The sequence below is a fragment of the Cataglyphis hispanica genome, chromosome 1, assembly GCF_021464435.1.
Source record: "Cataglyphis hispanica isolate Lineage 1 chromosome 1, ULB_Chis1_1.0, whole genome shotgun sequence".
NCBI lineage: Eukaryota > Metazoa > Arthropoda > Insecta > Hymenoptera > Formicidae > Cataglyphis > Cataglyphis hispanica.
In genome coordinates this window covers 14,314,591-14,341,603 of record NC_065954.1, presented here as the reverse complement: position 1 = coordinate 14,341,603, position 27,013 = coordinate 14,314,591, and the positions used below count along the sequence as shown (strand labels likewise).

General features: G+C 36.1%; 1 protein-coding gene and 1 long non-coding RNA gene across 14 annotated transcripts in view; both read right to left on the bottom strand.

The window, feature by feature from the left end:
- Positions 1-6,437, bottom strand: part of LOC126854310 (uncharacterized) — a 72,811-nt gene extending 66,374 nt beyond the window's left edge. Inside the window, exon 1 of the long non-coding RNA XR_007688098.1 lies at positions 6,426-6,437. This is a non-coding gene — a long non-coding RNA (uncharacterized LOC126854310). The remainder of the gene's footprint in view (positions 1-6,425) is intronic.
- Positions 6,438-11,926: 5,489 nt separating this feature from the next.
- Positions 11,927-27,013, bottom strand: part of LOC126851670 (mitogen-activated protein kinase kinase kinase kinase 4) — a 29,048-nt gene continuing 13,961 nt past the window's right edge. For 4 of the 13 annotated variants that reach the window (XM_050595868.1, XM_050595911.1, XM_050595932.1 and 1 more), the window contains 10 exons: positions 26,732-26,835; positions 25,889-25,980; positions 25,739-25,815; positions 23,992-24,678; positions 19,979-20,119; positions 17,013-17,226; positions 16,703-16,923; positions 16,285-16,602; positions 15,493-15,792; positions 11,927-15,363 (listed from right to left, as the gene is read on the bottom strand). In XM_050595868.1, coding sequence (XP_050451825.1) covers positions 15,280-15,363; positions 15,493-15,792; positions 16,285-16,602; positions 16,703-16,923; positions 17,013-17,226; positions 19,979-20,119; positions 23,992-24,678; positions 25,739-25,815; positions 25,889-25,980; positions 26,732-26,835 — 2,238 coding nt within the window. In that variant the 3' untranslated portion in view covers positions 11,927-15,279. Of the gene's footprint in view, positions 15,364-15,492; positions 15,793-16,239; positions 16,603-16,702; positions 16,924-17,012; positions 17,227-19,978; positions 20,120-23,991; positions 24,787-25,738; positions 25,816-25,888; positions 25,981-26,731; positions 26,836-27,013 lie in introns of those variants that run through there. The other 9 variants (XM_050595876.1, XM_050595921.1, XM_050595940.1 and 6 more) reach the window with 7 other exon arrangements.

Here is a 27,013-nt window from a genome sequence, read left to right as displayed (position 1 = left end):
ATGACAAATATTTTTAAATAAGCGATGATTAGACTCTTAAAAATAACTTCGGGAATCAGTGGAAAAAGAAAATGCATAATATATGTAAATTTTTATTTTATATGATTTGTTATATATAAACTGATGCTTTTCCATTTCTCGTTACCGACAAAGAAATAATTGGAAAAAAATATATACTAATATATTTGTCTAGAAATTTACGTTAAATTTGTTCTCAAATTATTTTATAATTGCAATTAGAAAACAGCGACTCGTTTGAGGAAATTACTATGCAAGAATCTTTTACATTAATAATGCATCCAATGGATTCGTAATATGAAGATACCTTATGAGTCATAAGGTGTCATAAGTTATGACACGCGATTTATCACGGACTTTTCTCATTTTCCGCGAGCATACCGAAATAATTAAAACATACAATTAATATATACGAGAAATATATGCTTATTAAATATTACAGAGAAACTTGAATACGTGTACCTGATCTCATTCATAAATGAGTACTTTTGTCTCCCTAATTTGCCATTTATATGATGATGCAGCGATCATTAAAAATTCATCACAAAGTATTTCAATTTCGAGGGAAACCCGTCCAAATTTAGTGCAAAGATATATCGAGGAAACATCAATTAACAGCAGCGAAAATCAATCGCGGTTTCGTTCCTCTCTCTCTCTATATATATATATATATATATATATATATGTGTGTGTGTATTCTTCTCTTCAAATATTATTTACAACTGAACTCTATACATTTGAAATCGGGAAATTGAAAACGATCGTTTCCACGTGCAGCGTTATCGTTATCTCATAAAATACCACTGCGTTGGATATTTTTACATTTGAAACATAAAATCTTACTAACGAACTAACCGCGCAGGAGATCATAATTAATAAAGTTAAAAATGGTTAGAAATCCAGTGACAACTTTGTCAAATTATATTGGTATACGTAAATCAATGATTTATAATTAAAAGATTATGACAATATTTTTTGGATCTACATCATATCTTACTTTCTTATCTTACTACATCTTACTTTCTTAAGACATCCTATATCGCGATTTTAAAATTTTCGATGAGACTATTTTCTCATTTTGTACTCTTGACAGATAAAAGACATAAATAATAAGACATAAATTATCTCACTCGAATATCTTGCTTCCAAATGATTCTTCAGCGCTATACATTCATCATAATTGATAATTATTTGAGAAAAATGTTTTAGTTATTCACATTTATTTTTTATATTCATCCCATTTGTGTCTACTATAATTTTTATTAGGCATAATTTTCTCTAACTTGTTTCACGCTGTGATAGTTATATCTAAATGATAAATTAAAATCATATTTGCATGTGTTATGATAGAGTTATATAAAAGCATTAAATATAAAGAAATATATTTGCAACAATTCCATTTATATAACATGCAAAAATTCAAAATATTAATAAAGTTAATAGTCGACTGTACTTTCAAATGCTATTAGAATAAAAAAAAAAATATTTTGTCACAAAAAGCAAAACATGCAATATGAAAAAATAAGAGCGTGTCTCTCAATAATTAATTAATGCTTAGTAATTTTCATCGTTTTACGTGTTTTTGAGCTCGTGTATTCCTCATATTTCATATTTTTATCACAAATAGAATATTACAATAAATTCTTGTACACGATCGAGAAACAAACTGTGTTATATGATCAGAATTTAAAACAGTTTCCATTATCCCTTTAACAATCGATAAATATGAATAGTATACACGTGACATACATGACAAAGTATGTGTATTCGCAATAAAATAATAATTAAATTAACCCGCTATATTAATGAATATACTTAACGCTTATACTTAACTACAGTACTTGCGAGCTTAATAATTGTAATAGCGTTGTAGTTATAATATTGTTGTGTGTGTTCTAGAAATATATATCCCTCTTGAAAAGACAAAATATAATCCACAAAGTTACAGTAGAAAGATATGGTAAAGTAAGATGAAAACACTCGTACGTAGTATTGATTTTTTTGTAAATAAAGACGAAAGAAAGATACATAAAAAAAGATAATTAAAAATAATAAAAACATAAAGAATAATTAAAACATAAATAAAAAAAAAATTTATAAATAAAAATTTATAAATAAAAAAAAAAGAACGCAAATAATATAAGCTATTTGCGTTTTTCAGTTCATGTTGACATTTAGCAAATGTTTTTAAAATGTGTACAGTGATTTTAGTGATCTCGCAGAACAGCAACGTCCGTACATGAATGTGACGGTTCGATTAAAAAAGGGATTTTTCGCGCCTGACAATTCGAGGGGAGGGAATCGTCCACTATTCTCTCACGCTCTCACTCGAGGCACAATAATAACGTTGCATTTGGCTCCGAAGTAACCGAGATCGAATAACGCATAGTTATCGGAGCATCGGCGGCTCAGTTTTCAATCTCGCACGTAAATACGTATGGGAAAGTAAATCCCTACCGCGCGCGCGGCGTCTGTCGCATCACCTCCGCATCTCCTCGCGCATCTCCTTTTTTTCCGTCCGCGCGCGCCGCACGTTGCTTTCCCAATCTCCCGCGAGATACATTCACGCGCGTCGCTTTTACTGTACAATAAAATTGTTATTATGTCGAGTTAGAACTCGGAATGCACGTTATTTTCGCGAAAATAAACCCGAGAATCCAACTTGCTCGCTCCTCGCTATTAGAACCGGCGGAATAAAACGTGAAACTTGAACCCTTTCAGTTCCAGCTCTTTTTGAGGGAAATTACAAATTCCATGATTTATTTCCAAGAAAATGAAATGAGAGATGCAGATCGTGTAAACTAATTAAATTAGTTAAAAAAGATTAAATTTATTATTTATTTTTAATCAAACAAGATTTTTTATAATATAACAGCAAAATTAAACAAATTTTTCATTCACATACGAGTTATCATCAATGTCATTATTATTATCACAATTGTCATTAGAATATTAGAATCGTTATCGCAAAAACAAAACCACCATTCTCATCATTTATTAGCATCTCTTTTGGCTTTAACTTTGACGTACCGACATTCTAGTGCAAACAAGAATCAGAGCGCAAAATCTCAGATATATGTACCTTACAATTCCTTGATTGCTTTAAAAAACATTTAGAAAAAAGGACTTGAAAGAGGAACAAAAATGCGGAAACATTCGAAATCGTATAGCTAATGCGGCCCCTGAAAGAGTCAAAGTAGAAAGCTTAAAGAACGAGTTCGAAGGTTAATCGCGAAGGTTTTCCTCGTGAACGATAATTTGCTGAAGTGACACGGCACTCGTTAACGAATGCTCAAACAGATGTAGCATCTCCACGGACAGAAATAAGAGTAGAAAGTTACGGTTCATTCGCGTGGTTGAGGAACCGGAGAGCGAGCGTTTTTGCGAGCTGTTTGCTTGAGCCAGCAAACGTATCCACGCCTTCATCATCTTTTTTTTTTTTTTCTTCCAATCTCCAACAAAATTTGCAAAATGTATACATCAATGCGTTCGTAGCCGTTCTTAGCGTCATTGTTCTGTCCGTTTTATCAGTTCGCCCGCGCTGTTTGTCCATTTCCTTAACTTCGAATACATTGCGAATGATATTGCGGAAACGTAGAAATCCCACTTCACCAATCTTACGTTTATTTATAGCCCTTCGATAAATTTGGAAGTTACAGTTAAAACTAGTCTGAGAAATCCAGATAATTCGCGTATATAATCTGGGAAAAGCGCAAAGTGGTGCAAAGTTTTTTCTTCTTCCTCACTAATGATATGAAAATAAATATAAGAATAAACTCTATTAAAGGTATGAATAGGGCTGATGAAGCAGAGAGACAAATTTCGATCGTATTCGCATTGAATGCGAATGAAAAGTGTTTACGCAGTTTAAAGAAATTGATGCATTTATACCGAGTTGAATAATGTTTTTCTCTCTTTTCTTATTTTTTCTACTTTTTCCATCTTTTTATTATTTCTACTTTCTACCTTTGTCTCTCATTTAGTAACTTTTAATTACATCTCGACATAAATTGTCCAGTGTATTTCAACACTGACATAATATACTGAACTAAAATAATTTTTATGAAACATATTAAATGATAAAAAATATAGAATTAAAAAATGGTTGAATAAATTATTCATAAGAAATAAAAAAATGGAAAGATTACCTAATTTAATTTTTTTAAACGAAGAGATCACGCTTTTAATATTAATATTGATGAATTTTTATTAAAACTATTTCATTGATTTATAGAATCATTGAAAGAGAGTTTAAGATACAGCAGTTTGAGATGCAGAAGGAAAATGGTGCATTAATTTTCGATTTTCTTGAAAATAAAAGATCGTATAAAAATATTGCAAAATTTAAATTAATTTTTCAAAAATATGCAGAATTATTTCATTCTCCCTTGTATAGGCAATAAAGCATTAGTATAACAATTCAGTCAGTCTCAATATTTAATTAGCGCACGAATCTCTCTCGCACTCGCTGTCTGTCATTGTCGTAAATATTGGACGTGGTCGTGCTCGTATAAAAACCGTCAATATTGGTCCGTTCTAATTAGATTTGCGCTACTTAATTAATTTGCATTTAAGACTTTTTTAAAGCGACTCGCAAGCGGCAAGGATGACTATCGTGGATAGAGCCACGTCCTGCATCCGGGGCTAATGATACGCAAACGAGCATGCGTTCCTCTGCCGCGGGATGCGTCGATGCATGTGCAATTTAGTGCAGAGGATTACGGAGGATGAGATCCAAAATGAGCTCGTCGGACGCTAATTTTGCTACTAACGTTGCGCAAAAAGGACGTTTCATACGTGGGTTCACGCTATCGTGTTAATAAACTCTCAGCATGTAAAATAATCTCGAATCGATATGTAAATTTGATGTTAATTATTCTCATTAACCGCATTCAATGTTTTCGAGTTGCTTATTGCCGAACTGATGCGTCTAATTACGAGTAATGCGAGCGGTAAGGAAAGAGAATAAACGAGGGGGAAAAGAAAGAGAAAAAGAGAACGCGGAGAGGAGAGTACAACGTTGAGTATACAGAAGCGTGTGTCGTAAGAACTTGGCACGTTGACAAAAAGATCGCGGCTAATAGATCAAATTGATTCAACGGTAGCTAATTTGTCTAGCACACGTCTTGCTTTTCGTGGAGGGGAGTAAAAAAAAGATTGTGGAATAAAACACAAGGAATTTATTCTACGGAATATTTCAAAACTGATCATCATCGCATTTCTCTTGCGCGAAATGCAACCGCGTATTAAAATATTCTCTGGAATAAATTCTTATAGATCGTAAAGTCCGCCGTTTAATCCGCATCATAATTTTGCAAGGCTAATAAAAGACATCGCGTATATTTTACACGCAAACACGCATACGCGCACACAGAAGACAGATGCCTAGCTTTAAACGCGTATTATAGAGAGATGATTAAGAGTGACGACTTGGCTGGATTATTCCTGAAATAACTCGTTAGGCTACGCGTGTCCGTTATAGGGCAAAGTCGAGCTGTGTGGCAATAAGTGTCGGACGTGAAAATAACATAGCGAAAGCGGGTATGGCGTTTCCCCTCTGAGGGGGCTTAATGGTATACGCGGGCGGGTACACGAGGGCATCCTCGGTGTTACGTGCGTGTGGTGCCGTGCACGAGACTCGCACGAGGGTCGCGCGCGAACAAGGGTGGGAGGGAAGGGTCAGAGGGAGAAAGAGAGAGAGAGAGAGAGAGAGAGAGACAGAGAGGATCAGGGGCAAAGTGTGGTGGCGGCGGAGCTGTATCGATGTCCGGGCGCGTTCGCCACCGCCGGCATACACGCCGCCAGTATCCTGCGAACGAGTGGCACGCCGCCGCCTCTCTCTCTCTCTCTCTCTCTCCGGTTCCCGGCCTCCCTTACTATCGCATCGCCAGGACTGCCGCCGCCACCTCCAGCTTCCACCCCCTACCATACTCGTCTACTCTCGCGCGCTCCGTTACCTCGTTCACCCCCTTCCGCGATCTCCAGCGCGACTTTGCGAATCATCAATCGCCCGTGCAAATTCCCACGTCCTTTTTATTCCCCAGTCGAGGAGCCACGCGCGCGGTGTGTGCGTTCGACCGACTCGAAACTCCTTAGAATGCGTATGAGACAGCGATTCGTGAGCGAGAGAGGGAGAGGGAGATAGCACGCCGCGCGTTAGAATAATTCTATTCTATTCTCCATCGTGATTCGATCGTCCCGGAGACCCTCGTGTCCCGGCCACATTCTTCCGGGCTGTCGTGATCTAAGGTCCTTCCGCGCTTTTCGCGAGCCGCTTCGTGCCGCAGCCCCGGGATCGTAAATGTTTTCCGTCAAGATTAATCGTCCGGAGGGGAGCGCGAACGAGGGAGGATCTACCTCGAGAGCGAGAATGTGACTTTGATCGTGAAAATAATCTCGATCGCGACCATTTTCTCTTCTCTCTTTCTATCTATTGATATGGTTCAAAAATTCCTTTTTTTTTTTTTTTTTAAGAATTTTTTTATACACTCGGTGCGATATTATTATTTTACACAGCTTGTTTGGGAAACTTTTTCCGATTTAGATACTTACATAGTATTGGCATATTTTATTTATTCTTTACATCGGGCACTTGTCATATTATGTATTAATAATCTTCTATATCTGTTATAAAAAACATTAGATTAATATAATTAATAAGATATACAGAAGATTAAATACAAAGTCTGAATAAAGTATGACGGATAAATAATTAATTTGTGCTTAGTTATATATAAATAAATGATAAAAATTAATCTCGATGTATGTGTGATTATATCGAATGGAAAAAATAGACAACAAAAAAAATTTTAATACTTTATATATAAATAAAATATTAATTTTTTTACGATTTATATTATAGATACAAAGAGTATTTAGAATCTTAAATGGATCTAGATCCGAGAAGACCTAGCACTGAGCGCGGTTTAATATCGCGTCATCATTATATTGTTAAAAAGCAGGGAGGGATATCGATCGTAGCAATTTAAAGCTATTTATAAAAGCCGCCATATCATATTTACTAAAACATACTTACGATACTTGATATAGGGATGAAACTTTTTTTAAGCTTGAAACTTCATTTCGCTTATTAAGGTCATGGGAGAGAAAGAGAGAGAGAGAGAGAGAGAGAGGGAGAAATAATAATCTCTAAAAAGTATTTTTAATAAAACCGCGAATGATATTTCGAGTAATCTTAAATTCTCAACAATCAATAATTATAATCTAACAATATTCTATATTTTTTAATTACTTTGATATTGTATATCCGCCGTAGAAAATATCTATTCATCAGATGCTGGTGTACAAATAAATATTGCACACATCAGCTGCAGACATATATATTACGCGCATTATTCTGTTAAATTAATGAGAATACAGAGACGACAGGTATAAATGCTTGAAATATTACAGTTGTTCTACGATCTTAAGCATGTTTACGATTAGTACGTGTTTAGTAGACACGCCAACGAAGAGCTCGCAAGAGGGCTGTTTACGAACTTAGATTTGTAGAACTGTGTATGTTCGGCGTAAAAGTGCACGCTAAAAGATATATTTGCCTGGTTAAGATTATAATATTTTGAGATAACATTAGAGCAACCCTCTGATGTTAGCTCTCTTTCGCTCGCTGCTCCCGAAAAAAATAATGAAATATTTTTAATACTGCCGCGGACAGAGATGCAGTTTCTCTGAGGAGAGATGAAAGAACATCGTAGACTCGCCACAATCCATGGGGCTGTTATCGACGGAAGATGTTCGATGGATTCAGCCTCTCGCTCTGATAGCGTGTTGGTCTGTATATGAAAGATACATCCGCGAACCTCTTGACATAATAATAATATCGAAGCGAGAGAAAGAAAGAGAGAGAGAGAGAGAGAGAGAGAGAGAGAGAGTGAGTGAGTGAGAGAGAATACGCGAAGGTGCGCATCGAAATTTTTTGGATGAGAGAAAGAAAGAAAAGGAGGAAAAAAAAGAGGAAATACGATTGCGAAATGCCCAAGCTGTATGCAATGTCTGTGAATGTCGGAAATATTTCGTTTTCGGGTCACACGGCTGCTGCGATTTCCCGCGTAGTATCTCGCGAGACGAAAACGGGCTTCCGACGCGGGAAACCGAGTGCTGCTGCTACAAAAAAAAAAAAAGGGCGAGCCGGGGGAGAATATGCAGAAGGACCTATTTCTCGGGGAAAATAAGAGAGCGGAAATTCGTTTTCGAAGCGACCGTAACTCGCGCGAGCGCGCGTATCTTGCAACGCGCGGCACGCAAAAAAGCGATTGTGAATTATACAGGCCCAGATGTTCCGGCCAAATTTTGAGAATTTATTTAGGAAATTTAATTTTGAAGAAAAAGTTTTGAATAAACACGAGAAAAATGCTTCCTTAAAACATTAGCGCCCAAAATTCTCTGGAATCAAGACTATTTTATGTTTTTACAAATATCAGGGAAAGTGCATTTTTTTTTAACAAAAAGTACAAATAACAGTTGTAAAGAATTAAATTATCTTTCAAATGACGCCAAAATGATTGCAGCTCCATAGGTTTTGAGATAATAAGTTTCAAATGTACAAGAAAGTGTTCTTTCGGTTATCAATGGTAGAGCTTTTTAAAAAGCTGGTTATTTTTCAAAATCTATAAAACGTACTACAATATATCATTTTGATCTTATTTGAAAGATAATTTAATTCTCTTTTCTTTCGATACTTTTTGTTAAAAAAAAAAACGCATACTTTCCCTGATATTTGTAAAAATGTATAAAATAAATGCGATTTCAAAGGTTATTGGGCGACAAATTTTCAAGAAAATTAAATTTCCTATAAAATCTCAAAGCCTGGCCGAAACGTTTGAGATCGCCCTGTATAGATGAAAGTGTAATTGACAGAAAAGAGATGAAAGGGGGTGATCTGTGACGAAGGTGGAAGGAAGGAAGGAGGGTGGGGAGGGCGGGGAGAGGATAAGGAAAAATCATATCATGGAAAACATGATGGGAGAAAGGAGGAAAAGATATCGCGCTCCGATGATTCGAAATACACGATTACCGCGAAACTAATAATAAACAGGGCGGCAAATTGAATTAATCGCTCTCTAACTTAGTTTCCGATCCACTGGTCGATTTCCGAGTAATACTCGCCAAGCTCATTAGGAGCTGTTTAGTTGCGCAAGAATTTCCGGAAGTACTGCCGGCGCACCGTATCGGCTACGCTCCCAGCGACTATCGTTTGCTCGTTAACGATAATGCTTCTGAGTTTAGAGAATACAAAAGTCCATACTACGAGCAATCAACTTACGTTCAAATGTTCCCCGGTAATGGGAACCGAATCGCTCTCCCCCATTCCCCTCCCCCTTCTCCCCGGCCCGAACTGGGAAAAACCGGCTGGGACGAGATGGGTTCGGGAATGGAAACGAAGGAGGAGAAAGAGCGCACCCCCAATTCGCCCGCACGCCGAGGCTTGCATACAATTAACTCCGAAAACAAGTTTCTCGTTTCTCCTAGAGAAGAAAGCATTCGGCGCATACACAAGTCTTTAAACATGCCCTGAAAAAGGCATGCCTTCGGGACGGTAACATCGGTTTCTAGGACCGGTGGTATCCACATTCAAGTAACATCGGAAAACATCCATATGCCCTTCTCTTCCTTTAATAAATATTTTTGCTCTGAGAAGAAGAAAAAAAAATGTATAGATATATTTATTTGTTTCTGAAATTCTTCCTTTCATTCGTTGCATTGTTCTATAGAATTTAAAATCGAAATCAAAATCCTTAATCACTTTTTCCGCTAGACGGTAACCGAAAAAAAATTAACGCGACGCCGCGGATCGATGTTATTCAATCCTTCGGCCGATGAATGGATCGCGTATTACGATTTTAAAAGGGTATTCTCCGCGCTATCGGTATCTGCGTTCTAGTTGTTATCGAGATAGAGCGAATCGTGGGCGCGGATCAGGTGGTTAAAATCCAGCTGGGCGAAACTTTGCACGCTCGCAGATCCATTCCGGCGAATACTTTTAATGCATTTAACGCGCATACAACTTTCGAATAAACATATTCTGCTGTGTATATACGTGTGTATATATATATATATATAAACGCGTCCTCTCTCGCGTCATTACCCACGGAAACGAAACTTTCTGATTCTCTCGCCAAGGGAACGGCGGGCCGCGGTCTTTGAGCCCGTCGCTGCTAATTACTAGCCATCATTAATACAGGGGCTGCTATAGCCGACTTGAGCCGTAATATCAAAGTTTACGAGAACGCTCAAAGATCGATCGAAATTTCGGTCATTGAACAATTTTAACCGGTCATGATCGCGAAGCGATTCTCGCGACAAATAATCGGGCAACCGCTATAATCGGCTCGAACCGTTCTTATTTCCGGCTTTATTTATATATACATATGTATCGAGGGAGGTTTAAAGTATTAGACGTTAATAATTTCGTTAGTGGATATTAGCACTAACTAATATGTCGATATATCGATCGTCTACTACGTTCTACTCGGTAACAAAAACCGATATATCGGCTTTTGGGTATTACGAGGGTGAATAGTTTAATACTAGAGGAAGGGACGGACAGTTCTCTTGAACACGAAACTACAGAATCTGTAAGTGATCAATGTGATGTTTGCGAATTTTTATCTTGAAGCTTCCTTCAATATCTGATTGAACATTTTTTAGACCTAGACTTTGTTGAAACAGTTCTAAAAATTTTAGATTTTAAATTTAATTTAAAAAATTTAATTTTTACATTTTAGATGCCTCTTATCTGAAAAAGTAGCACATATTTCAATTTAAGTGTTTAGGATTATTATTACAACGGAAAGATAATACTCTTTTATATATATATATATATATATATATATATATATATATATATATATATATCAAATTATCAAATATATATATATATATATATATATATATATATATATGCTACTTTTTCAGATAAAAAGCATCTAAAATGTATGATATTTCTATTTTATATAAAAGCATAAAATAGAAGAACAAGATTACAAAGTTGACAATTAGAAATTTTACGAATAATTAAGAATTTAGAGAGATAATTTTTCCTGAGAAATAATCTTTTCTGAAGAATAAATCTGAATGATATTAGCGCATATTTATTAATCTAAAATATTATCAATCAATACACAATTGAGAGTGTCATATTATACGTACGTATATTATACAAGATTCCTCAGTTCTTCAATATCAACAGTCTTAATATACAGAAAATTGATTAAAACGTTGTGATCAATAATAGACCCAAGTTTTCTCATTTATTAATTAATTATAAAGAAATTTATTTTTCTTTTTATTTAATCAATCACGTTTGCATTTGTTTACATTTTTGTCTCTTTCAAATGTCTCTTGTATTATATGACACATATAAAGTTATAAATAAAATTCTTCGCATATTAGATCGTACAAAGAACGATCTTTAGAAAGAATTAATAATAATAATAAATTGAATGTTTAAAGCATGCAAAAGATACGATCTATTTAAATACGAATGATACATCGTTCCACCGACAACATCGGCAGCAGTTTGAAACAACGCAATCGCGATGCAAAACAATTAAACGGAAATTGGTAAACGATGAAGCTAGATCCGGTTTAGGAAAGTGCAGAGAGAAATTCGATTGCGCGCACTCCGGAAGAGCATGAATTCTCAACAAACATCGACAACTCGCAGTCGCGATAAGCATCGTGCTTTACAATAAACACGCGGAAATCGCGTTAGCGGTTCGGTGTATTACGAGTGTGCGAATTAACAGTACTGACTTATCGCGATAAACCAGTCCAATTTGCTATTACATCCTTTAAGAGCCTTAAAGAAGTATCCGAGAGAATCATCGATCGCTGATTCATAATACTTGTGCGATACGAGAGGGCTGCGAATAAAGAAATGCATCAATGAAATTACGAATGTCCGTATATTTGACTTTAGCAATAGTGTGTACGTGTGTGTATGTGTATGTGTGAATAGTAATAATAAAAATAATAATCGTCGTAATTGTAGTATACGATCGTAGTAATCGCGTCTAACGATCGTGACGTTCGTAAGAATAGAAATAATAGTAATAGTACAATCGATATATAAATTGCTGTAATAATAATTATGAACTATATATATATATATATATATACTGTAAAAAAATCATCACTACCATCTTTGGGAGACAATGTGTAAAGAGAAAGGATAATCAAGGGGGGGAAAAATCGAACGACGTAGAAAGATTAGAAAAGTAGAAGAGAGTCGAGTAAAGATACAAGAATACAAAGGACACGGGATACAAAGAAAGGGGAAGTCCTCGTATAAAATTAGTTCGCGCTAGTTAAGGTAATTAATAATATTACTATCATATAATATTATATCTTATAATATTTATCATTCCTGCCAATCGTAAATAACCGCCCAAAAGTGCAGTATTTTTGCCAAAGATCATTCTCTCTCTCTCATTCGCTCTCGCTCTTTCGTTCTCTCTTAGCACTCTCCCTTTCTCTCGTTCGATATATCCTACTCGTTTTCCGTTCTCGCGCGATAAAAAGCTCCCTCCATTTAAAAAGCAGTCTTTCGTTGCTCACTATACGGAGCTTTCCGCCCCTTCCTGTGCCTTCTCGTGAATGGTATAAAAAAATGTTTCGTCACGAGCATAGAATATCTATGCATATACGTTACCAATTGACAACGTTGAGAATTTACAACAGCGTTTACAATGTATTACAATTTCATGATTGCAATTCGCTGAAAAAATCGCTGTCGATCCAAAAGTAAAATGTATCTCCGTGTGTGTCGCATGTATGAGACACGTCATATATTTATTTATTTACACAAATAAATAAATGAGTGTACAATCGCGTGAGCTTGATTTTTCTCGATCATTGGAATCGCCATCGCATTTACCTAATCGTATTGTAAACACGCGCGTGGTATTACATGATGTCTTAGTATTAAAAGTACAATTTTTTAATCGTCGACAAAGTCACTTTAATCGCTCGTTTCAAAACGTGCAATAAGTAAAGATATGTTAGCAAGATCTGACTGCAAACCTGGACGAAAAGGGGAAGAGACATTTTCAAGATTTTGCTTACCACGATTATTCCGCTATAGCGTTCAATTGTCTTATTCTCAAATTCCATAATTCCAATACAGTCCGTAATTAATGCGATCACTATCATTCATTAACCGATAACCGATAAATCTTACGTTCATTTTTATAATTCTTACACTTGCTCTCCCCTGTCACGTTGGTCGTCATAATTATATCTGTAATGTTAAAAATACGTTTCTCCATCGCTACATTCCTAATGTAACTTTTATCGATGAAATCCCTGCAAGTATTACGTATACTTAATTACGTACGTTCAATGACTCCGATATCGTAAAAAACGCGAACGAAGAAGTAGCGTAACTTAAAATTTGCTCCTTCACTACCCCGTTATTAACACTGTAAGCTCGCTTAAATTTGCTAAGGATAATCCGACATCAATAAAATCAATAAAAGTACTATAATTCTTAAAGATTCCCTTTCAACCAGGGGAGAGTATCCTTTGAGATTATGAGATCAGATCGTAATAACGCTTTGAAAGCGAAATAGCGATCCGCGATCAAGGAACGAGAGGGAAGACGAAAGGGCGGGATGCTCTCTTTTAGTGCGCGTCTTCTCGCTGAGTTATAAATTTCTTACAAAAGCTGAAGACTATATCGACTATGTTGTTCATCGATGACATTACGACGAAAGATTGTTGTGCGAATGTGGTTTCTCGTAGTACAAAAACACGTATTGAACGTAACAAGAAATTACTAAAAAAAAAACTTGGCTATACAACATCGTTTCAACATATCGCGCGTTGCGAAATCCCTACGGTATAATTAATCTATTATTTGTGTAAAAATGCGATTTTCATCCAATATTATCCTACCACGTTATCTCATGTTGCGTCACCGTCATCGCGCTTGCCAGTACGAGTCCGCGGAAAGAATTTTCAGCTGCTATAACTATACAATTAATTAACGTTAGTAATTATTCTCACTTAACTCTAATTTTATTTCATGATATCGTGTCGTACGCAACGACGTCATCCCCGTTTATTATGGCGTCAGTCTGTCGTAATGCGTTCGCTTCTACTAAAACGATGTTATACATTTTATTTAAACCACGCACCAAAATTGAAAAATTAACGACTAAAAAAAAAATCACGATTAAAAGTCAACACTATACGAGCTTCTTTTTTTTATTCCTCGAGATTTCCGATTCTTTATACGACACTCGCAATTCAATTATCGGTATTTCCTTGCACGGTTATCAAGCAAGAAAAATCTCTTAGAATAGAGTCTCTTTTTTTTGTACAAATCAATCCAGCGATATTGCACGAGCTTTCTTATGCTGAAAACAGTTGCACGATATAACCAGAGAGAAGAAGTTTCTCTGGTACAACAATCAGCCAGTTCATGATCGCTGTATCACTGGTAATTCGTTAACACTGTACTTATGTCTATCTACTCGCAATTTAAAAAAGATCAGAGCACAAATAAAGTTTATGTTTTATTACGTTATTCTCTAAATCATTTTTCGTATAAAACATTCTTAATTATTATGTATTCATCAGACACATTAAAATACACTTTGTTCTGTTTTAACATTAAGTTTTTACGAGAGAATTAAAGTTTACATATACATGCCAACGCGAAACGAATACAGGCTTATCGTAGTGTAATTAAAGCGATAAATTTGTATTTTTTTTCTTTTTAAGAGAGGGAAAATACATGGAGAATACCTTCAATACGATTTACCAGCGTGCAATACTTTATCGTGCGCGCTCTTGGGAAAATTTGCTCCGTGTTTCAGCACCGTGTTAGGCCACACCGCGCAATCCGCAGGGCGAGCAAGTGATAAGACAGAGAAATCTCTTGACGAAAAGATTCACAAACGTTAATGACCCTGGTGCGCTTCGCATGGGCTGACAGTATCGTTGGAACCTATCGTCACATTCTTCGTCCTCTTGGTATTCATAATTGTACGATGTTGAAAGATTACGCGGATAATAATAAGAATAATATTGATGATGACGCTGCTGATGCTGATTTTGATAAGGATGCTGGATACGATGCGTGCATCTCCTAGTCTCCAAGGCGCTCAGTCCTGGCAGTGAAGGGCGGGTAAATGTACGCGCCGACGCTGTATATCCCGATACACGCGGAGGAGGATTGTGCGGTGTTGGTAATCGCGAAGATAATCTTGGGGCCAGATTTGGCCTCATTCGGAATCACCAGTTGGCCATCCCTGGTTTGTTTAATGTCATGAAATAAATCTGGCACGAACTACCGCCTTTCGCCGATGAGAAGAACACCTGAAAAACGATATAACGTTATATAAAAGCTTCATGTAAATAATAAAACGATACAAGTCTATAGTATTCTTTATCCAAAATTTTGATCGATCATAAAAACACGCGTTGTCGAGATATATAGATACGCACCTTATCGTTACGTTCACAGAGGAACTTGAGCCGTTGAGCCTTTTTGTGCATGAAAACCCCGTCGAGGTGACCGCTCTCCACACTTCTGATTTCAATTGCCTTGTTACCCCAACCCATGATTTGCCCCGTGCCGATGTATGCGACGCTCGTAGGCATCTCGCCCCACTGAAGAACCATCGTCTTGGATACTCTTCCATAAGTGTTTACGTATACGCCTTCATTATCGTAACAAAGTAGAAGTTGCATGCCATTACTATTAGGCAATGCTACTATACAATGTGGACAGATGGGGCCCTGGGTCTGCAAATAGAAAAAAAAAATGCACAATATAATATACATTGTCATATGGCTTTAAAAAAAATAGAGGTAGACAAGTAGATACACGACGATTTTTCAGCTCTGATTTGAGCGATTTATCAATTTGAAAAATCGCTTAAAGAAATTTGATATATATATGTACACACTGATATCTCTTTAAATCTGGATAAATCTAAACATTTATAGATGGATTAATCTCGACGAAGGACTGTAAAAAAATATCGTTTCCCATTTCCAAATTTGTTCAATATAAAAATCTGTCGATATATCGTTAGTGTAAAATATGTAAATAAAATATGTGTGTTCGTGTGTCTTTTCATGTTAGTATTCTACTAACGATAAATCGTGCAAGAGAGATTTATCACTGGGAAACCTGCCCAATTTACGAAACGAGCAGGTCGGTCAATAAATCGTATCGTGTATACCTACCTATCCTATCCTACCCTATCCAATTTTTGATCTGATTTCTCTTACGTGTTTTGGTAAATAAATGTCGTAAACTGTGGCGGAATCCAAATCAACCGCGTGGAAGCCGTCGGCGCTACCGTAAATAACCTTTAATCTTGTACCTTCCTCAACTGTAAGGTCAACCAGTAGTGGTCTATGCGCAAGTTCGCCGAAAGATTTGAAAGCCATGAATTTGTGATACGGCTTTGGCGCCCAAGCGTAAATCTCTATGGAATCTTTCAGCGCGATCACGAGAAACTTTATCCTCTCGTATTTCACTATTTTGAAATGCACGGCGCCCTGCAGATCGCCCACGTTAATCCAACCGTTACGTCGCTCGACTTGCTGCGGATAAATAAAATAATATTTTGTGGTAAAAATATTCTCATGAGATAATCATAAAGATCAAAAAAGAAAATCTCTACAATATATAAATAAAACTTACGTCGCTGTGACCATCCGTTCGTAGAATTTTACTCTTCAACCAAGATAGATAGTAGACGCGTACTCTGTTCTTCTTACCGCTGATTGTAACGAGAATATTTTGACCTTCGAGAACCTCCATCTGCTGAAAACGTCTCCTGCTGATCAATTGATAAACCTTACCCTGACCGCTCCTGTCCAATAACATCAAGCCGTTCTCGGTGCCGATTAATAGATTTACTCCTATAAAATGATTAGAAACCGATTACATAATTCGAGTTTTACACAAAGCTTAAATAGTAAAAAACTTTTTATACAAATGTACTGCATACCCCATAACGCAGCGCAAAGAATCTCGCTGTTAAAACGCTTCTTGTATTTGCGAATCTCAGGTGTATCCGACGCTAAATCATGGCTGGTGGGTGTTACGTTAACGTTTACGTGAGACTCTCTTCTCGCTGGACCGGCCCCGAATCCGAAAGTCAGGAAAGACCTCTGTTTCTGTTGAAGCGCAAACGGAGGTGGTGATTTCACCGCTTGTCGATACTGCAACAGAGATGACTCTGCCGTTTAAAAGACCCCGGGCGAAACACATCAAATGACACAGTAAAATTTCTACTTGACACACAAAAACGATGCTAAATCCCAGAAAATTTATCTTCAACCCAAATACCCGAAAAAAAAGAAACTACTGGTAGAAAGATATAATCGTAGAAAGTAATTAAAATCGTAGAATTTTCAATAAAAGTAAAGAAAAAAGAAAAAAAAAAAAAAAAAACATGCAAAGGATAAATGAGAAAATCGAGAAAGAACAAATCAGTCGAATCAAATGTGCGATATCTACATAGCATTCTTCCACAAACAAATATTACTTCGTTCGTAAAGTTAAAGCTTCCATATGCAAAGAAACAAGGAACGTAAAAAGGAACAGGCATTCGCAGTGATAATAAACCCATATATCCGAGGGATGCATTCGATAAGCAGATTCGAAACTAGCAAACTCTGTGTTTAATGGCACACATCCACACAATTATTAGTTTACTTATTATCGCGTCACGTCGTTATTCTCGAATACACTCGACGAGATTAAACACTCGTAGACGTGAAACGCGCGGATTCATCTTGCACGTTCGCCGCACACGTTTCACGAATGAGAAACAAAATCCAGAAAAAGGATAGAAGAAGGAGAGAGATGTGAGAACAAAAAGCAACGGTGACCGCGACGATCGTGTTAGAAATATCGTCGTTTATACCATGTGACATCAAGAATCAAGAGAATAGAGGATCCCACAAGCCAACAACAAAAAGAGGATAAAACCACTCGCGCGCACAAAAACTGGCATTCATCTCGCGGTGTGCATAATGAAAAAGATCACTGATCAAGAGTAAAGTAACACGAGTATATGCCCTTATCCCTTCTATCCCCTCCCCTCGCGCAAACGCGAGGAGGGAGGAGGGGAGGAGAAACAATGTTGAAATTGTGTAAATGGATGAATATAGAAATACTTACATTGTAATTAGTATTGGGATTGGAATGGTGAGTAGAGGGCCCTGCCCTTCGGGTTAGAGCTCCCGCGTGTCCCACAACACACAACATAATCCTGAATTAGTCACGCTGACAACCGTATAATTGATCGCTTATAGGGAGATCGCACGTGAAACAGAGACATGGCGTGTGGCCTACGTTTCTACTGATCAAAGCGTGACCGTAATAAAAAGAAAAAAAAAAACCTTTCATAATTCTATAACAAAGCCTGATTGACTCTACTAGCTCGTTTTGCGACTTTCACGTCTCTTCTTGCACGTGGATTGCCAATAAGAAAGATTCGTATAGTGCTCTTACATCCGTATAATCGGGATGTATTATATTCTTCGACATAATTAGTGTATCTGTTTTTTTTTTCTTTCTACAGAAACACTAACTGTCTAAAATCAGGGTGGAAACGATGAAGAATCACACATACGCTTGCGAGAAACTATCTCATTAAGCGAGAGATATGTAAAGAATATTTAAGGATGCCTGGGTAAACGAAACTATCGCGTACGATTCTTATGGTAATGAATTGGGGATGTACAAGCCGTTGAATCACAAAGGCTTCTCTAATATTGAACCTGATAAGATTTGAGTAAAAAAAAAAGATGCACAGATGCCGTTTCTGAACCGTTACTAGACTAGTGGTAACTTTCGCTCTCTCTCTCTCTTTCTTTAAAAAAAATTTTTTTTACCAGAAGTATATAGGAAATACGACAGCTCTAGAAATAAGATCAAATAATTTTTTTTGAGAATTAAAATTTCCGCTAAAATCAAACTCGCGAAATTTTTCGTGCTTCTGCTTAATATTGTACCTTCGTGTACAATAATGTTTATGGACATAAAAAAAAAATAATAATAATGTAAAATTAAAACCCGTCGAAATCTATGTACCAATTGCTAAAGTTCATAATGCAACTTAAAGAAATGAAATAACAGATTGATACATAGTTAACAAAATGCACTTTGTAGACTATCACGAACAATTAACAAGACATTGACACAAAGCATAAGCCGCGTCCTGTGTACGCAAACCCTTAAATAATATAATAAATAATATATAAATATATGTAGAAATGACACGCGCGATTCAATTGATTCCCGTATTCGGAATTAAAATATTGAAACGTCGAGCAAACTTCTTAATGCATCGTGACGTTTTACTGTCGTTGCCACTAGTCTCTCTGTTCACAAGAAGCCTGGCAAAATCTAAATAATGTATCGAATCACAGGTTTGCGGATAAGAACATAATACCAACGCGCTACGTACCTATTTTGACGTATGCTTAGAATAATCAATGTAAGATATACACAGTATAAAAAGGTTTTTCTTGATTCAATCAAAAAGCATTACTTCTCGGACAATTCGGTAACACGGAAAAAAGCATTCTCATTACTACTGAACGAAATGCTAATCATCTAAGATCTTTTTATCGATCATTGTACGACGTTGTTACGTCACATCGCTCACAAGACCCACAAAGTCTCGACGAGAAACATATAAGTATTTTGTATAATAAAGTAAAAATAAAAATAAGTTGTTCGAAAATTTGATGCACATGCGCGTACTCGTGAGTGAAATTCGCGGGAACAATTTTTGTGTTAAATATTAAATTTTCAATAAAAATTGTCGATTCTTTTATTATTATTGCTCCATGTTCTGTATAATTCATTGAAGAAGATATACGAGTGTACACAAGTACGCGCATAAATCGATATAGAGGACAGAGAACATAGGATAGATACATATAGACAGATGAATCTGACCTCCTCACTAGTCGACTTGTCCTGTCGTTGACCTGGTGACGAAGTCAAGAGATCCGGTAAGACGGAACTGGGCCGTGAGCCTGGAGATGAATCTGATCTCTGGAAATCACCTCCGCCTCTTGAACGATCACCCTCGCGATTCTGTAATCACCAGCAATTCTCCATTTAATATGAAATAGCCGAAACAACGATTGAAAGAAAAAGCGGATATAAAGAGAAGGCTTGAGATCGGGATCTGAATTTGTTTTAGATTATTTCGTGCATGAAATTCCTTTTCTTTTATATTCTGACGCTTTCCCTTACATACATAAAACTAATAATGCACTTTAAGAAGTATTATTTTTTGCTTCGTCTATCTTTAAAAATTCAGATCTCGATACTCTGCGATATAGATATAAGATAAAGAATTACGCTAATTAGAAGGATAAAATAGTAAGAGAAATAAGGATTAGAAGGGAAGTAATGTCAATAATATAAAGGATAATGAAATTATGTATGAAAGCGCGGAATATATCACGGAAAAGCGGAAAGACAAGCAGAAACAATAAAAGAGCAGAAAGAGAACAAAGACAAAAAACGAAGACGCAAAAAGTACAAAAGCTATGAAAAGAACAAAAATAAGAAGAAAAACGAATAGCAAAATATCAATAATGTTAAAAAACTTATATTGACAGCGCACATTTAAAAAAAGAAATAACGAGTTAATGATATTAATTTCTTCTCTGCGAATAACAGCGCAACAAGTTGTACGACTCATATATGTGTTATCGATCAATATATGTGCAAAATACGTAAAAAGAAAACGCAGTCATGCGAATTGTCGATTAGCTAATATCGATCATATCTAGTTGCTACGTAAATTCAATCTCATTAAATGACATAATATTTCAATTCACTGAACGTTTTACATTCGTCTTATTACGACGACACATAAAGACATTAGAGACATTATAATATAAATTATTCTAAAACAGCTCATTATTATATTAATTTCAATAGAAATAGAAATTTTACACCCACGTTACATAGTCTCGATAAAGTGTACAAAAACACAATCGCAATCAAAAATTAAGGACATATGCGTAGTAATAAATAAAAAATAATATAAACCATAAAAATAATAATATACATACATATATAATTGCAACGATGCAATAATTTATCATTTTTTATGCTTCTACCATAATATAAAAATTAGACTTATACTAGAGAGAGAAATTAGCTAATAAACGCAAAATTGAATGCAACTATTGCTTTCGTTTAAATATTGCACGATGATAATGCAATGATCGCATTAAATTCAATTTTTTTCATAACGAGCGTATGATAAAGGATATCTTAAATTCGATGCGTATTCTAAGCCTTTCTCTAACGTATGTTAATCTTGACGAGATGGCGGTAAGAATAAACACAAAATCGCTACACGCATATCATGCCGAAAGAACACATATAAGACAAAATAAAGCATGCTTAGCAAATGCTGCAACACGAAGACATGAGATGAATGTTATACGCGTTTAACGTAACGCATATCTGGTTTGGGCACAACAATCGTTTATTGCTGCAAGCGTCATGCAAGACGGTGCTCATGATAACAGTCATGGCCTCGTACGATGTTTATAAAATGATCCATCGTCACTCTATATTTTAATCTCGATTGCTCGATTTCTCTGAGATTGTCCTCTCTGCCTTCACATCATTTTCCTCTTCTCCTAATATTCAAATATTCAATATTTGTTTTGAAACAGTCTCATTGTCTCCTTCTTTCTTTATCTCTTTTTTTTTGGTCAGAACCATGCAGATAATAAGAAATTGAGTTAATACCAAACATATAGCTCAGAAAACACATACACGCCAGATCAATTGTTGATCGTTATTAATATTGCTCTCGCGGTTTTTCGATCTGTCTCTTTTTTTCAATTCCTCTCTCTTTTTTTTACTTCTTTTGTTTCTTTCAATTTTCTCTCTCATTCTTGGAATGCAAATATTTGAGTAATAAGATTTCTAATAGACTAATATGCAAAAGAACATGACATGGCTATTGCAATGTTAGTCTTTTTAGTATTTTTAATAGCATTTTAGTATAACTCATATTAATGTACAAAGAGTCAATATCAAAATCTACTCTATTATTAATGCAATTATTTTTTATATCATTCAAGATTCAATAAATAATTTTATGTTAGTAAATCAATCTTTAATAAAAAATCTAAAATTCAGGATCCTCGATTATACAAATAGTTATAAAATTATTAATTCGTTGTTATATCGGCTTAGAACGTGTAATCGCCAGGATTTTAATTTATAAAATGTTAATGTAATCTTTATAAGTGAATATTAAGTATATACTACAATTAAATACATACAAATATACAAGTGGCACTAAATAAAACATGAAAACATATCTGAAGCTCAAGATATATAATTGAGTCAGCTTGTGTCTCAAGAGAGATATATTAACATTATGATAATATCTTTTATGCAAAAAATACTTTAACTAAGATATTTTGATTGCTGAAAAATTTTTTTATTAACGGTTCTTTTTTTAAAACCGCACTTCCAATTATTTTCCAATTGATTTATTAGTCACGATTAGAATGTTAAAATAGATCCGCGACGGAATTACGCGAAAAAACGTTATATTAGAAATACGTTAACGTAATCCGGGGAAATAGTCTTCGTGATTCACCATCACGAATTTTGATGCGTTCTTTTTTATTGCCAAATCCCGCGACGTGTCGTTGCGCTGATGGTAACGACGTGTTGTCGAGTATCCCGAAGAAATTCCATGCGGTTAATCCTCAGTTCAGTCCCAGATTTCGTCGCCGTAGATGTATGTCGTTTTTCTGCATAGCATAGTACGCATCACTCAAACAGTAGAGGACGAGGCTCATTTGCCGGGAACAAGGATATACAACGATGAATGGAAGACGGAGGAGTTCTGATTTACGGAGTAGCAATTAATAATTCGACATCTCTCTTTTGTTGATTTGTCGTTCATTAATAATCGAAAATCCGAAAAATCCCACAACCATATTTCATTTCAAATAAAGCATCAGAAGTTTACATTAGGCGAAACATTGTACTATGATTAATGTTGAACCCAAATGAAACGCGAATTAACGCTACTCGGCAAATACGACACATTTGCAAAAAGCCTCCTTATTGATAAAGAGCAGAAGAAAAAAATAAAGGTTATTATATCAGCAGCACCTCTCCCAGAGCGAGAATCTTTCCCATGTCCTTAAGTGTAATAATAGGAACTAATAGTAGTAGAACACTAACAGTAATGGTAGTAATAGCAGTAACAGTAATAATGGAGTGTTATTAAAATAGATATAATAGGAGTAATAATACTATAGTAGTAATGGAATTAGTAATAGAGACGGCACAACGTATTAACGATAATCTAACGTTGCGCTTCAACAATCTTCCGATATCGCTTTTAAGTGAAAATGATGAAAAATCTAATCGAAATATGAGAGATTATATTAATACTGCTAATATGATACTGATAGCACTAATAATTAATAATGTATCGCTACTATTAATTTGACAAATCGTGAAACTGAATGATGGTGATATATGATAGAAAAAAGAAATGCGCCTAAAATTCGAGCGTAGCTGATTTACTAGCTTTCTATGTGATTGGTTATGCCGTTGGATGTCGAAAAATCAGTCACAATGGTCTCGGGAGAAAGTGTAAAGAATCGAAGTGTCTACGAGTATAAGCAATTTCGTTAATTAATCAAATATAATCTTATAACTGATATTTTTTTGCAAACAAAATATACAAAAATCATACAGCACGATAAAGAACAATATGATAAATGCGATATCTCGATAGACACTTTGAAGATACATTCTGGAGATGGACGAGGGAAGATAACAGGCAGAAAATCTCGATAGGGTGATAAGAAGGGTCTTTCAGGCAAGCACACAGGCAGGAAGGGTCCGCGAATTTTTTTCACGAGACTCAGGGGAGGCTCGCAGAACTCGCTTAGGGGACTGACCTGAGTGACAATGGGGCTGTACTCGCTGGCCGTCGTACTGGCCGTGGACTTAATCGTTCCCGCATCATCGACTACGGCAGAGGCCGTAGCGTCCGAAGGTCTACAACTGCGTCTTCTTGCGTTCTCGTCTTTATCACGTCCGAAATCGAACCTTCTCACTTCGTGCCTATTACCGAAGACAATTTCGCTCTCGGTCTTTTCTCTCCTGGGCCTCTGGAGCCCTTCACGGTTCAACGCGAAATCCGTTAAGATCGGCTCTCCGGAACTGAGGCCGCCGACACCGCCACCCTTCTTACCGATAATACCGGCGACGCTCATCTCGCTTCCGCGCCGATTACCGCTAGCGAATATACTAGATCTCTGCGAGTCCGAGGACTTCTGCAAATACGCTGAGTGTCTCGCGGACGGGAAAAAATCTGAGTTTTCGCGGCGAAATGCGCGCGTGAAAGCATTCGACGCGTTGCCCAGTTTCGAGTCGCTCTCTTGCCGCCTGTGAACCGGTTTCAATTGATGTTGCTTTTGGTGATGTTGCTCATGTTTTCTTCGGGCCAACTGCTCCTGTCTCTTGAGCGTTCTTTCGCTAGACGAAGAGGAGCGATCCTCATTGGATCCGGTAGACTTGCTCGCTTGACCGGCCGCTTCTTGCTGATGCTCCTGTTTCATTTTATCCAACTTTTCGTTAAAACCCTGAAAGAAGCGGGTGAAATCCCACTCCTTCAGGAGGAGCTGCTCATCTATTTCTGAATGCCGAATGCCGCTAGTCGTTGCACGATCGTCTGACATCTGACTAAGTTTCTAGAGTGCGCGTACGATGGCGAAGATAATGGTACGGTGACAGAGAAAAAAAACAAGAAAAAAAATGCGTGCGATAATAACATCGTGAAACGATGACTGTCAGTGAATGGTAGTGAAGTGTAATGGTATATGTAATAAAAAAAACCGACTATCTTTGTCACGGTAGTGAATTAGGTAGTGAGTTAGGAGTAGAAGCTGAGTATAAATAAATGATAAAAGTTTCAAGATTGCATATAGGAGTACATGTAACAAAAAATTGAAAAAAAATAATGAAGATGATGCATCCATTGCAATTTCACTACCGAAACAATATAGTCTGTCTGTAGCAACGTGCTACAGACATGTGTTTATCGTTTGTATATAAATGTGCATAGTGTATCGTACGACAGCGGCAAAAGTACAGACACAAGGCAGTGCACGGTAGTTGCACCGTATAATGCTCGCTTGTAATATACAAAGTCCTGACAAATACGTGGAGCGAAACAATGAAGGGAACGGACAATACCAAAGTGAATTAGTCCCGATTATCTCTCAGTTAACGTACGTACATATTTGCAAAAAAAAAGAAAAAAAGACATATATGCAGCACAATCGTTTGTGTTTCCTTTCCTTCGTTTACTTTAAGTATCTTCCACTCCACTATTAATCGCATTAATAAAGATCTTGGAGCGAACGAATAATATCATTTAAGCTTCGATGAAATTATGCTGAGACACTTATAATTTATACGTCAAATAGTAAATTAAACGAGAAAGGAAATACAATCGACTGCTTTGTGCAAACTACTAAAACGTGATTATACACAAGTGTTGATACAAATTACATAACAACGTTATACGGAAATTTCAACGATATACCGAAACGAAATTATCCGAATGAAAGATACATAAAAAATATAAATATTATAATAGTATTTAATTTGCATCGCAACCTTGAGAGAAAAAGTACTCACTCGTTTCATGACTAGCGTACGGTCGCCCGATTCTTCCTCATCGGGAGTTGGCGGGAGCGGACGATTAGGTGCTCCTCCTACAAAGATTAGATAAGACACAATGTTCAATCAGTCGCGCAATATCATTTAGTACTTCTTGAAAGTAGCTACCTTTCGGCTTATCTTCATGATGAGAGTTTTGGGCATTATGTGAAGACGACGATGACGAATCGGACGATGGTCTGAAAGGAGAAAATTCAGGTCTGCAGAAATAGAGATTGCAGCGGATGTGACAACGGATGAAGCACATGTAAGACGTTGCCGATGTTGCGAGGCGAGGCGAGGCGAGACGAGGCGAGGCGACCAAGACGACCATATGACACGAAATGTCGAAGCGTGGGGTAGGCATGATGGAAGATGAAACGAAATGACATTAGTAAGATTAATACGACACAGCGCAATCGCGTCCTATACTCTATTTATTACATTATAATAAAAGCAATTTAGTTAAGCAATTAGCTTCGCATAATGTTATAAGATTATTTTTTAATATTTATCACTTATAGGGAATAATTTTATGATAAAAATAAAAAGTATTATAATTGCATTTTTAGAAAATGTTTTATGATCGTTTTTTTAAATCAATCGAATCGCACTATTATAAAAACTACATCCTTTCAAAAAAATAAGCTTCGCATATTAATTTGAATGTAATTCCAAATTCTCTCTCACGGTTCTGATTTCAGAAAAATACGTACAAAATCTACTGAAAAATTATATACATTATTCATATATATTGTATACAGCTTATGGCAATCATAATACTTTTCATTAGAGTCATTAAATTAATATGTTAATTACGTACATATTTTTAATTAGTTTAATTAGATGATGATAACTAAACTTTGACATAGCGAATGATATTTAATATTTTACAAAATATTTCCAAGTAAAAAGTTTGGGACAATTATCATGATAACCAATTGAATGTTAGTTTGAAATCTTTTTACTTACAGTGGCTTGGGCGGGTCACTAGCCAATAATGTACCGTCGTTTCTCAAATTGTTTCCTCCAGCATCTTCGAGATCATCATCACTATCACTCTCGATCGACAGAGCCTAGAACGACAGAAAATAGATATATCATTTTTAGAGCGTCATTTTCGCACTCGTGTGACATTAATTTCTCTACATCTTTATATACTTTTTACCTCAAATTAGACGCAAGGCGATGTTAATATGTCTCTCGCGCAGTAAAAAGTAGAAAGAAAAGAAAAAGGATAATGTAACAACAAGG